The sequence below is a fragment of the Cryptomeria japonica genome, chromosome 9, assembly GCF_030272615.1.
Source record: "Cryptomeria japonica chromosome 9, Sugi_1.0, whole genome shotgun sequence".
In the NCBI taxonomy this organism is placed as follows: Eukaryota; Viridiplantae; Streptophyta; class Pinopsida; order Cupressales; family Cupressaceae; genus Cryptomeria; species Cryptomeria japonica.
In genome coordinates this window covers 642,559,083-642,570,981 of record NC_081413.1, presented here as the reverse complement: position 1 = coordinate 642,570,981, position 11,899 = coordinate 642,559,083, and the positions used below count along the sequence as shown (strand labels likewise).

Here is an 11,899-nt window from a genome sequence, read left to right as displayed (position 1 = left end):
GGGTCAAACCCCACAAGGAATCGGCAAATATCGGCAAAATATATATATATTTTATAAGAAAAAGTGTTTAATTTGAAACACAAAATATAATTAAAAAATTATTTTAATTAATTCTTTTATATATTATACAAATATAAGATCAAAACATAAATGAATGGAGTTCCCAATCTATCTATTAATACCAATGAGAGCAAGAAAATTATATAAATATCTATATACACTTAAATATGCATATATGTGATTATTTGAATCAATTCATTGAACATATAGTAATAATAATGATGATATAGCTTTAGTAGATTTTTTTGTTTTGCTCAATTTAATAGAAATTTAATAATATAACAATATTTTAAATGAAATAATGAGCCAATATGAAATCTTTGACATATTTATCTATATTCAGAAACTAAATATAGACATGCTCTGAAAATCAATCGCTTTGTGCATACAAATGATTGTCTAACATGCTACTTATTGGTATACATATCTAAAATATTGAACTTGTGTTGCATCTACTGAAATAGGTGTTGAAAGTTGACTTGTATCTGGCCATAAGTGTATTGAGCAATATAATTTAAGTATGTACCACATCCAATTTTCTAATCTCATTTTCTTAAACATGTTCAATAAATTTTATTAACTTTTCAAATAAATAACATTACAATACATTTTTATAGCTACATATCAGGATGTACCATAAAATCAAATTCTAGCTACACTTGTATTTCAAAAATTAAGTTAGCATACATGCTGAAATTTGAGTAGTTGACAACCCAAATTTGATAGACAAAGCCATAGTAACCTCAATACATATCTTGATGAAAATGTCTACCTAAACTAGGGAATCCAAAAGAAAATGGACAGATTGCTAATGCAGTCAAGTTCTCAAGAGTTTGCAGAAGAAAATCAACATAAAACAATTTCTAAAATTGAATTTGAAGAAATTCAAATATCATGGAAAGCAAAATAGATACATAGGTGTTAGGAGACCTCCATGGGGTCGATATGTCATAGAAATTAGAGATCCTGAATCTAAGCGACGTTGATGGCTTGGCACATTTGATACAACTAAACAAGTAGCTAATGCTTATGGCATAGCTACTAGATCAATGAAAAAAATAAATTTTGATTATAGTTATTCATTGCCATGCAATATATTTAAACAAAATATTTTGTCATCTTCAAAATAGGAATCGATTTCCAAACTAGACACATTGCTGACTCAAGCTATGAACATAATGCAATCTGATCCATCCTCTAATTATATCTAGACAAATTCAAGAGATGTATTAGGGGACAATGACCATATGGTCAAAGGTATTTGCAAATATTTACAAGATGTTATTTTTGAGGCAACAAACAACAAAAACAGGAGTGGACATGAAACTACAAGTAGGTTTGGCATAACCGATATTTGGAAAATTCAAATATGGAGAGTAATTTAACATCTTCATTTGCTTCCAAGTATCTTTATTCTCAAGACTCTTATCAGAATACTGGTTTGAACAACTCCATTAATACAAGTTCCATTTCATGTTTCCATCCCTCATCTAATATTAATCATTCTACTTCTTCTATGTCCACCAAAGTTGATGACATTATTCGTAATTTGAATCCTTCCAAAAGCATTTTTCCTAATCACAGTGGGAGCGATTGGCTTGCTTAATTGTTAGACAATCTTGTTTGCACGGTACCAACTGCCTTCTCTAATCCACTTGCATCAGATGCATTTATACCTGGATTGAAAGAAGTTGTTATAGAGGATACTTATCTAGGTATAGGTTTATTGGATCAAATAGTCCAAGAATACTTCCCACTTTTAGATTTTAGTTTTCCTAATGAAGAAAGTAAAAAGAAAAATGCAACGCATATTATCTCTCAATGCATGTTGAATGCAACTACTTCTTCGCATGATGCTAATATTGGTGCATCTAAACTTCTAAGTGCAATTATAAAAAAGTTGACAGATACAAAATCTGCTTGCCTACCAATGAACAAAATCAATGGTATGAACTTAAAAGTTGTCTCATGTTTGCATATCTTATATATTGCAAGTAACTATAATAAGAGCACAAACCAATAGCTTAAATGTCACTGAAAATTTAGTTTTCATTGTCATTGTTAGAAAAATATTCAGTCTGCTAATAAGTTTCTTTGGTATTGTATTATAAACAATGCAAAACGTGTCAACATTTTTGTTCTGCCTCCTCTTGTGTGCTCTAAAGATAACATGTTCTTCAATAGGTTTAACACACTTGATTTGGATTAAAAGATCAAGCACATGTCTTACAATGACCATGTGAACATTGAACATTCCACTAAAAACCCCTCTACTCTTTGTAATTATTTCATTTGGAAAGCGGCTAGTGGGAACATCACAAAACAACCACACTATGAAATTTATTCCGAGATTGTAGCCAAGGTGTGACTTAAAAAAATAGAACAAAGTGTAGAGCTTGCAATGAAGTTTGGTGGAAAATTATGCAAAATTTTACACCACCCAATTGATTCATTAGGGCATTAAGATCAACATAAATGTGACAATAATTGGTAATCTAGAGAATTTTGAGAATGTGTACAAGTTCCTATTTAAGCACTTTGTACTTTGCATCACGCTTGCAGAGTTACATTGACAAGACCATAATACTTTTGAGTATTTAAGTTTCATATTTAAGCACTTTGTACTTGTATTTCATGAAACTTTTCTATAGCTCTGATTAGATTCATTTTTTCATTTACCTTGTTCAATGATTTGATCTAGAGCTATCTGGAGCTTTTACAAATTCTTCTTCTCCGCTTGACAATTACTAAGTTCCTATTAAGTAAAATATTTTAAAATGTATGCTTAAATTCATGACATTTTCTAGCATATGTTTTGGAGCAAATCAATACATCAAGATGAGCAAATTATGTTGCAGAAAAATAGTTGGGATGTCGAGTGAGTATGAACAAATGATACAAATGGGACTTCCAATAGTCATACTTGAAATGATAATACTTATTACATTGCTCATCCTAGTGAAGAAGACTTCCCATTTTATAATATTGGCCATGAGTAGCATAATACTCATTTGCTATTTGTTTGGTGTTTGACTATTTTCTATGTAGATTTGACAATGATAACGGTACTCTAAAAATGATATTTTGAATAATTACAATTTTGAAACAAACTTATATTGAACCTATGATACTGTAGTATATTATTATGTGTACCTACTTATAGTTCCACGCTATTTTTTTCATTTACGTTGATATGCATTTGTAATTTCTCTTTCATAAAATGAGCTTGAACTTTGTAATGACCACTAATAAGGAATCTAATATTGACTAGTATTAGTTGCAGAAATATTGAAAATTTAATTCCAGTTGTGGTTTACAATGTCTAAGGTGGCAACAAATAAGCGTATCTACATTCCATGACAGAACTGGGACTACCCCATTCTAGGGCAAATTGAGTCTACCACACTAGCAAACATTTTTTCTATTTATTGTCTGTGTGTTGAACAATCTTTCAGTTTCATATTAGGTGATGAATTTCTTAAGAATCGCTCAAGCACAGTCTACTCTTCTGATGTTGCATCATGCTTCTTATCAAATAGCATAGACTTAAACTATAATTCATAAATCATGTAGAAGGTGGCAAATGCATATATTAAAGATTATCTTCTTCCATCAACTGGTTACAGTGAAGCTATTTCTGATTATGATACAACATAGGGTCATGCACTTATCGGTAACATATTCTTCCATGACATGCTAAAATAATTTGATGTAGCTTCCTATGTTTACAAAGACCTACAAATGGCATCAACAACAACTATCAATTGGTTTTTATGCATGCTCTAGAAGCACATAGTGCCAACTTGGGTCAATATCTAACAACTAGGGTCTCAAATGTCTTTAAAGCAGTCTTCTTTTAATATACACACATTCCTCCTCAGGCACCTGCTTCCTCTCCAGCATCCACATCCACTATAGAACTAGAGTCTCCAAATGAAAGTGTCAATGCTCCACCCCCTCCTTTCACAATCTCTTCCTAGTTAGTCACATTACCTCCACTATCTATTTATGCTAATGCTTTACTATCATAGCCACAAAACTATGTTCTTTTCTATGTTAACTACTACAAATATATATTTTTGTCGATGCAAATTATCATGTTTTAAGAACTCTACCAATGATGAGGAGTAACTTTTCTATCCTTACTAGTCATGTTTAACATTTTCAAAATGCTTCAAATTATTTCTTGCAATGTTATTTTTTATATATGGTCAGAATAGGCCATGTACATTCAAACAACATAGTGAACACAATGATCAATTGCAAGAATATAGCATCTGAAATCTTTAAATTTACATATGATCTACTTGTTTTTTATAATAAAGCAACCAAAACAGGGTGCTGACCCAAAAAAATAGCAAGCCTCAAAAGAGAGCTAAACCAACACACACACAACTGCCAAACAACAGTCAACCAATCCCTACCTTAAACATCAAAAACAAAAATCGCCTATAGCTATTGGATAACCCAAGATTGAAACCAATATCATCCAAATAGCACCTGAAACAATACATAAACAACATATTGTTCATAATATAATAACTGAGGAAAGTAGCAAGAGTCTTAAACTTAACAGGGATCCAACCGATCCAGAAAATAAAACTATAACAAAAAGGAAAAGCTTCCACCATTAAACATGTTTTCCAACTCCCAAGTGCTATGAGAGCATGAGCCCAGTCCAATCTTCAGCAAGGAACTCAATAGTTCTTTCGTGGTGTTTCCTTCCAGCCTGCCCTGATCCAATTTCTCCTAGTGCAATAGGCACATTGAAGTAGACAAGGAGTGCATGACCTTTATGGCAAATTTCCCAATTTTGTTGACATGGGACTCCAGATAATCTAACTTCTTCTTCACACCATTCAGGTCCTCAGAGATAGCATTACAACCCGCACACTGCACCACCTCCTTCTTCTCCCCACCTTTAGCGGCAGTCTGCCCGCCCTCAGACTTTCTTCCATCCTCCTCAAAGATATGTGGGGGGAAAGTGTTAGAATAAGGGGAGGCGGTCTTATTATCATCCTTGTTTATCTCAGAGTCAAGGGCCTTAGTACCCAGCTTAGAGGAATCTGAGCCTTCTGTAGCCTCCATCTCATCCTCAACCTTATCACTTTCTGCCTTCTCAGAATCTTCCTCCTCCTCATTAACATAGTTCTTTCTAACAATAATTTATTTCATTCGGGGTTTGCCAGCAAACTTGTGGGATCTTCGCGGGGTCACACCATCCTCCGTGTCAGACTCGACTAATAGGATTTTAGGTTCTTTCTTGGGTTTCTTGGAGGTGGGTTTAACAGTGGAAGGGTTGCCTTTGTTTTTCTCCCCAATTTTGGAGGCAATGAGAGGGGTGTGGTCAGGGGATTGACAAGGCGTAATAGGCTTTTTCGAGGTTTTTTGCATACATATATAGACTAGAATCTAGTGCCAATAATGCAATATTCATTATGCAAGAAAATTGAAGCAATGTTCAAAATCAACAAATTTAAACACAATGTATGGTATTGCATGCCCAATCTATTACAATGTTTGCATAAAAATCATTAGACATCAATTGAACACCACCTATGAATTAGATCCTTATAGACTTTATGGATTGCTTGTGTTGCAGATTCTTAGTCAATTAGAAAACAGTAAAAAGCAAATAACGTCAACTTCAATAGTTTGTCAATACATGTATATCATAGGTAAATCACACTTTTGTTCTTTTATCATTGCAAATTTCATAGTTTTTTAGACAATGAAAAGGAAAATGTATTGCAAATAGACACCAAAAAAGACATAATTGATGTAGAGAAATAAATATTAGCAAATAGTTCTAAAACATGTAATATAGATAATGTTCTCAAAAGACAAGGATTGTGTAGAATCAACATGTTCAAATACAATGTATGAGACTTTCTTTTTGATTCACTAGAATTCCTTCTCAATAACAAGGCACTTCACATTAAATCAAAGAAATATTATCATCAATGCCAATTCCATTGACCAAGTATCAAAATATCAAATGGAAAGGTACATATTCAATCCTTTATTCATCTCCAATACTACTTACATAAAGTTAAATTTTGCAATTTCTTACAAAATCAAATAATGTTTTATGACAATTACTTCAACAATAACTTTGAAGGTACAAAATGACAAAGGGATAAGAACAATTATGGATCTCTAGTACTCAGCCTACCATTATTTGTTATTTCAAATAATATCATATGAATTTGGCATTATGGTCACAATGTATTACTAGACCAACCGAAAACTTTACTTGCATAATTATTTCTCAAACTCTTTTTCATTTATTATTGCTAGAGTATTTCAGACATTCAAATATTCTTTATCTATGATACTTCCATTTACCACTAGAAAGAACATAAATTTACATAATTATGTGTACAAACTTATAATTTCAATGGTTGTTATAATACACTACTAAAAGCTTCTCATAAACTTACTACATCATTCCTCTTTAACATTTTCTAAAAACTCATTAGATCTTATGTTCATAAAGACACTATTTTACTATTCTATCTACCACAGATAATTGTAACTTAAACATTCATGATAAATCAATAAGTTGGTATTTTGCATCTACTACATATTTTGAGATTATATTAACATTCTCCCTATGAAACAACTCTAACAAGTACACTAGATTAACATCTTTACAACCAAATACATTTACAATAAAAAAACATTATCAATAACATCACCGACAGGAACATGACACAAATGCATCTCTTGTTATAACATGGTCTTTCTTAATTTATGATAGTACTGCCAAGTGGATGTCTTGTAATCTAGTGTATCTCTTAAAGTTAGATCTCAAATTTTGGTTAAATAAACAAAACTAAACATAATGATTTCTAGATGCATGATGCAAAATTGATAACATATAAAAACTATCTCAAAAAATCTAATGGATATAGAAAAGTCTAGATGATGGATCCCTTAGTGGTGCTTCTATTTGACCAAGCTTTTGACACACTATAGTACTCAAAGCTCTATAATTTAACATACAATTCTCAAAGCCAAGTTTGCATATTTAAATATGTTAACATAAATGTTTTTCTTTCTATTGTATCTGTGTGTGTGTGTGCATGCAAATTTATATACATATGCATTATGCATATGTGTGTGCACGTACATGTCTTACGGTTTTATTTGCATAACAAAAAATACCATAATTATTAAAAACCAATTTGGCATTAGCTTAATAATATTTTTTTTATCTCCATTCTAATCAAATCATTAGCTTCACAAAGTATGTACCTTATGTTGTAGAATGAGTGAAAACTAAAACTTCAATTAACACAACTTTAAAGTAGTTCCCCTAGAGTAAAAGAAGGGAGGAACTATTGAGAAACAAGAGCTTCAGAACTATGCATGTGTTATATTGCTAATATATAGAGAAGTAAAATTGAATGCAATCCTTACCTTCATTAGATCACCAAGTAAACACTTACCCTTCCTACGTTACAATAATAGTATGATGCTTTCATGCATCACTTACTTTAACATGAACTTGTCCAAACCCAAAGATCAATTGATGAGGCATAATTACTAGAACTTTACCATTAAAATATTGTACAATGAAGTAAAGAGTTGAAATTAATGAATCTACTCCACTCTAGATGCCAACATTACTAAACAAATATTAAATTCATCTTTTTGGTCTTTGAAATCATCAAATCGAGAAATTATTATGAAAATAAATCGACCATGAATGAACGATTGACAAACTATATTATGAGAAGCATTCAGATATATCAAATCTATATATTTCAAAACAAACACAAAAACTTACTTTTTGGCCTTTACAATCATAAGAGTTGAAAACTAATCAAGGATGTCTTTTGTGCTTCACAAAGCTTAAGAATGAATAATATTATTTTAAATTGGACCTAACAATTTTATATTTAAGTGGCAACCTAATAATATTATTGTAATTATTAATATTATTTTGAAAAGTACTTTTAAAGCACTTAATTATAAAAAGTATTATTAAATACTTTGGAGGGAAATATTAATCCAAGGGCCTATTTTGGAAAGGTGTAAAAAGGTGGTACCTCGCTTCATTTGGCACTCTTCACTTTAGAGAATCCATGTTTAAATTCACAATAAATCCACAACAAAGAATAAAATCCCTTGGTTGTGTGGAGGTTAGAATGATGGAAACCTTCTTGCAATTCCTGTTAATGCATGATAGCCTCGGTAAGATAAATGATTGAATGAGAGATAAATGAAGTCTCTCATTCAAACATTTATTGTCGTGAGGGGGCACGATCAAGTGATGTCTTGATCAGCCATGTCCAAAAGACATGGCCGGTCAAGGCATCGCTTGACTGTACCTAGCCCACTACATATACCAAATGAAATGTGTGAGAATGGACATTGAAATAAAAATGCTCCTCCTCTCCTGCAACATAAAAGAAGACAACCAGATTTATACAACAATTCAGTGATAGATAATACATAGAAGAAGATAAATTTTAATTCAGATCCACAAAATTAACATGGTATCAGAGCCATGTTTCCTTCTATAAAGCCTAACCGCCTGAAGGAAGATCTGATTAAGATCAGATTGATATCTCCTTGAAAGCCTCGAATATGGCCACATTGCAAGAACTTGTCCTCTCAAACTTAAACAACAAGCGTCCCTTGCTGAAGTCAAAAATTTAGACGTATGTTCAGAAAAATATGTTCTCTAGAAGAAACTCAAGATACCTTGTGATTGAGAGGCAACTTACTAATCAAGATTGAGCACTTCTGAGGTAAAAATTGTAAATATTGAATTTTTTTTTTAAATAAATAAATATTGATTATTATTATTAATACTAATAATTATTTTATGGGCCCTGTGTAAATCATAAGGAAGTGATGACTTCCAAATGATTTCCATTTGTATTTTTGAGGTTATTAGAAGGTGATGATCTTACAATAACTCAAGATCATGGATAGAATCGCCGACTGAGGCAATCCACGTAAAAGTTTGTGGATAGAATCGCCGACAGAGGCAATCCACACAAGAGCTCATGGATAGAATCACTGACTGAGGCAATCCACGTAAGAGCTCATGGATAGAATCGCCGACTGAGGCAATCCATGTAAGAGCTCATGGATAGAATCACCGACTGAGACAATCCACGTAAGAGCTTGTGGATAGAATCGCCGACTGAGGCAATCCACACAAGAGCTCATGGATAGAATCGCCGACTGAGGCAATCCACGTGAGAGCTCATGGATAGAATCGCCGACAGAGGCAATCCACACAAGAGCTTGTGAATAGAATCGCTAACAGAGGCAATTTACATCTTGAAACTATGGTCCCAAGATAAACATCATACGATTTATGAATATTGCTCCCAATACCTTTTACATTTATCTTACCTAGATAAGAGGGAGTGTTAATGCATGATAGCCTCGGTAAGATAAATGATTGAATGAGAGATAAATGAAGTCTCTCATTCAAACATTTATTATCGTGAGGGGGCACGATCAAGTGATGTCTTGATAGGCCATGTCCAAAAGACAAGACATGGCCGGTCAAGGCATCGCTTGACCGTACCCAGCCCACTACATATACCAAATGAAATGTGTGAGAATGGACATTGAAATAAAAATGCTCCTCCTCTCCTACAACATAAAAGAAGACTATCAAATATATACAACAATTCAGTAATAGATAATACATAGAAGAAGATAAATTTTAATTCTGATCCACAAAATTAACAATTCCTTTTTGGAATTGGGGACAAAAAACCTCTTAGAATTCCTTTGTGGAATTGGGGATGAAAACCCTTATTTCCTTCTAGGGAATCCTCATTGTTATAGTTACAATTTGGGTGGATTGCAGTTCCAAGGAAGGGTGCATAATAATTATGATTAAGAACAACTAATTTTAGCTCCTAAAATACACATTACAGGCTTGTCATTTGTAGTTGCTTCACATCCACTACCAGCAGTAACCACTCCATTTGTCTTCTTAGTGCCACCACCACAAGAGAAATCAAAGGGCTATTACTAGTTCACAATGAGTTAAAATGATAGGGAATAGTGAGATAATGATGCAAATGCACACGAATTGATATCGTCCCAAATTTCATTATAGGTTTCTAGCTGAACACTACCAGCAACAATTGATTCATGAAGGGTGAGAACTAAATATCAGAACAAAAATCCCATCAGATAACATATTTTAGAGCTTAATTGTAGATGTAGGTCTGATCATAACCTGCAAATGTTCCTTGGACGATAAAGAATCACTAAGTAATTATTTGTACACGCATAATTACATTCATTTGGCAGAACGCCGTTTCGATAGAATTCTGGGTGTCAGGTAGTCTTTTTTTGAGAGACGCAGGCTAAGGGGCATAACAAGCTTCCCTGGCCGGTCTTGCCCACTTTCCCTCCTGGTGCTTTTCCCACCTCCGCGATTTTATACCCATTCGGATATATGCACGGTTTGTAATCATCGTACCTCAGTTTATATACTTCCCGCTCTTCCTCTGTTTCTTGCAATGGAATCCTCTGCACTGACCAATGCATTGGCCTCAGGAGCAAACACCATCGCACAAATGAGCCCCCGCACAGCCTTATCATGCTTTCCACGCTCTAGATCAGCCAGTAGGGCTGAGGAGGGTAACCCATTGCCTTCACAAGTCTCTCATCAAACAGAGCATACGCCACCCGTCTGGCAAATGGGCGGAACGACGCCGGTACCTTTGACAATAGCAGATCAAGCGTGGCATCCCCAATCACTCTGTTCGATTCCGAATACACCATTTGTTGGGCTTCGTATTGCCCGCTAAATGCCTCCATTTCCCCTAAATTGTGAGGGATATGCTTAATGTCCATGCGCTTTCCAATGCCATGCCACACTACAAATTGCGCCTGCTTCTCTCCTTCCGTCCAATTTCTGTAACCATATCTGAAAATAAATGCAAATTAGTCCTCTATAGCAGAAACCCCCTTTTACCCTCGCCCTCCCCTTACCCCCAACAAAAAAAGAAGAAGAAAAGAGTGTAGAAGGCTTACTTGGCTGTAAATCTGATGGGCTCCAGGAAGAAGAGAGAAAGAGTATAGAGCAAATCAGCGTTAGAGATGTTGTAGTGGGCGTGAATGAAATTGAGGCGTTGAATGGCAAGAGAGCCCCTGTGACTGTCGACATGATGCAGAACGAATTCCTGGGTCAGAATGCCTGTGTCATCATAGCGTTTGAGGATACTGCTCGGGCAGAATTCTTGAGTAGAGTGTAACAATTTGGAAATGGAGGGAATGGCGAAGGTTCTGAAGAGTGCGAATTCAAGAGCTTTGTGGGAGAGGAAGCTGAATTCGACATAATTGGTGAGCTTGTAGAGAAGCAAGGCGTCCTCTGTCGGACAGAGGGAGGCCAGGTAACGGCGGCGCTTAGCCCTAAAAAAGAGGCAGCTAGCTTTCCAGAGCACAAGCACAAGGCATACAAAACATAGGATGTCAGGCATTTTCCTAAGTAGATGGGTTTTCACAGCTTGAGAATTCATCAGCCGAGAGGCTTTAGTAAGAGCTTTGCTGGGAATATTTTTTATCTTTTGGTTCTTAGTTAAAGTCTCATGTTATTTCGTATTTGATAGCTAAAATGATTTAATGGATAAAGAATCCCATTTGATAGCTAAAATGATTTAGATAATGTTTCCTCACCCCTTTAACAAGAATTGGATTGATGATCCAAATCTTTCACATTCTATCATAATCTTCTCATATTGTTGGAGAAATACTACAAATAATTTTTATTATAGATAGTGAGAGTTTGTTGTTGGATTGTGACAAAATTTCAAAGCAAATCACATTTCATCTAATTTCTTTTTATGTT

General features: G+C 34.1%; 1 protein-coding gene across 1 annotated transcript; it reads right to left on the bottom strand.

Annotated features, from left to right (window-relative positions):
* Positions 1–10,289: 10,289 nt before the first annotated feature.
* Positions 10,290–11,694, bottom strand: LOC131066717 (ER-bound oxygenase mpaB). The gene is made up of 2 exons (XM_058001548.2): positions 11,086–11,694; positions 10,290–10,978 (listed from the first exon to the last, which is right to left on the bottom strand). Exons 1-2 carry the CDS (start codon positions 11,568–11,570, stop codon positions 10,663–10,665), a joined length of 801 nt encoding a protein of 266 aa, XP_057857531.2. The 5' UTR covers positions 11,571–11,694; the 3' UTR covers positions 10,290–10,662.
* Positions 11,695–11,899: the final 205 nt, after the last annotated feature.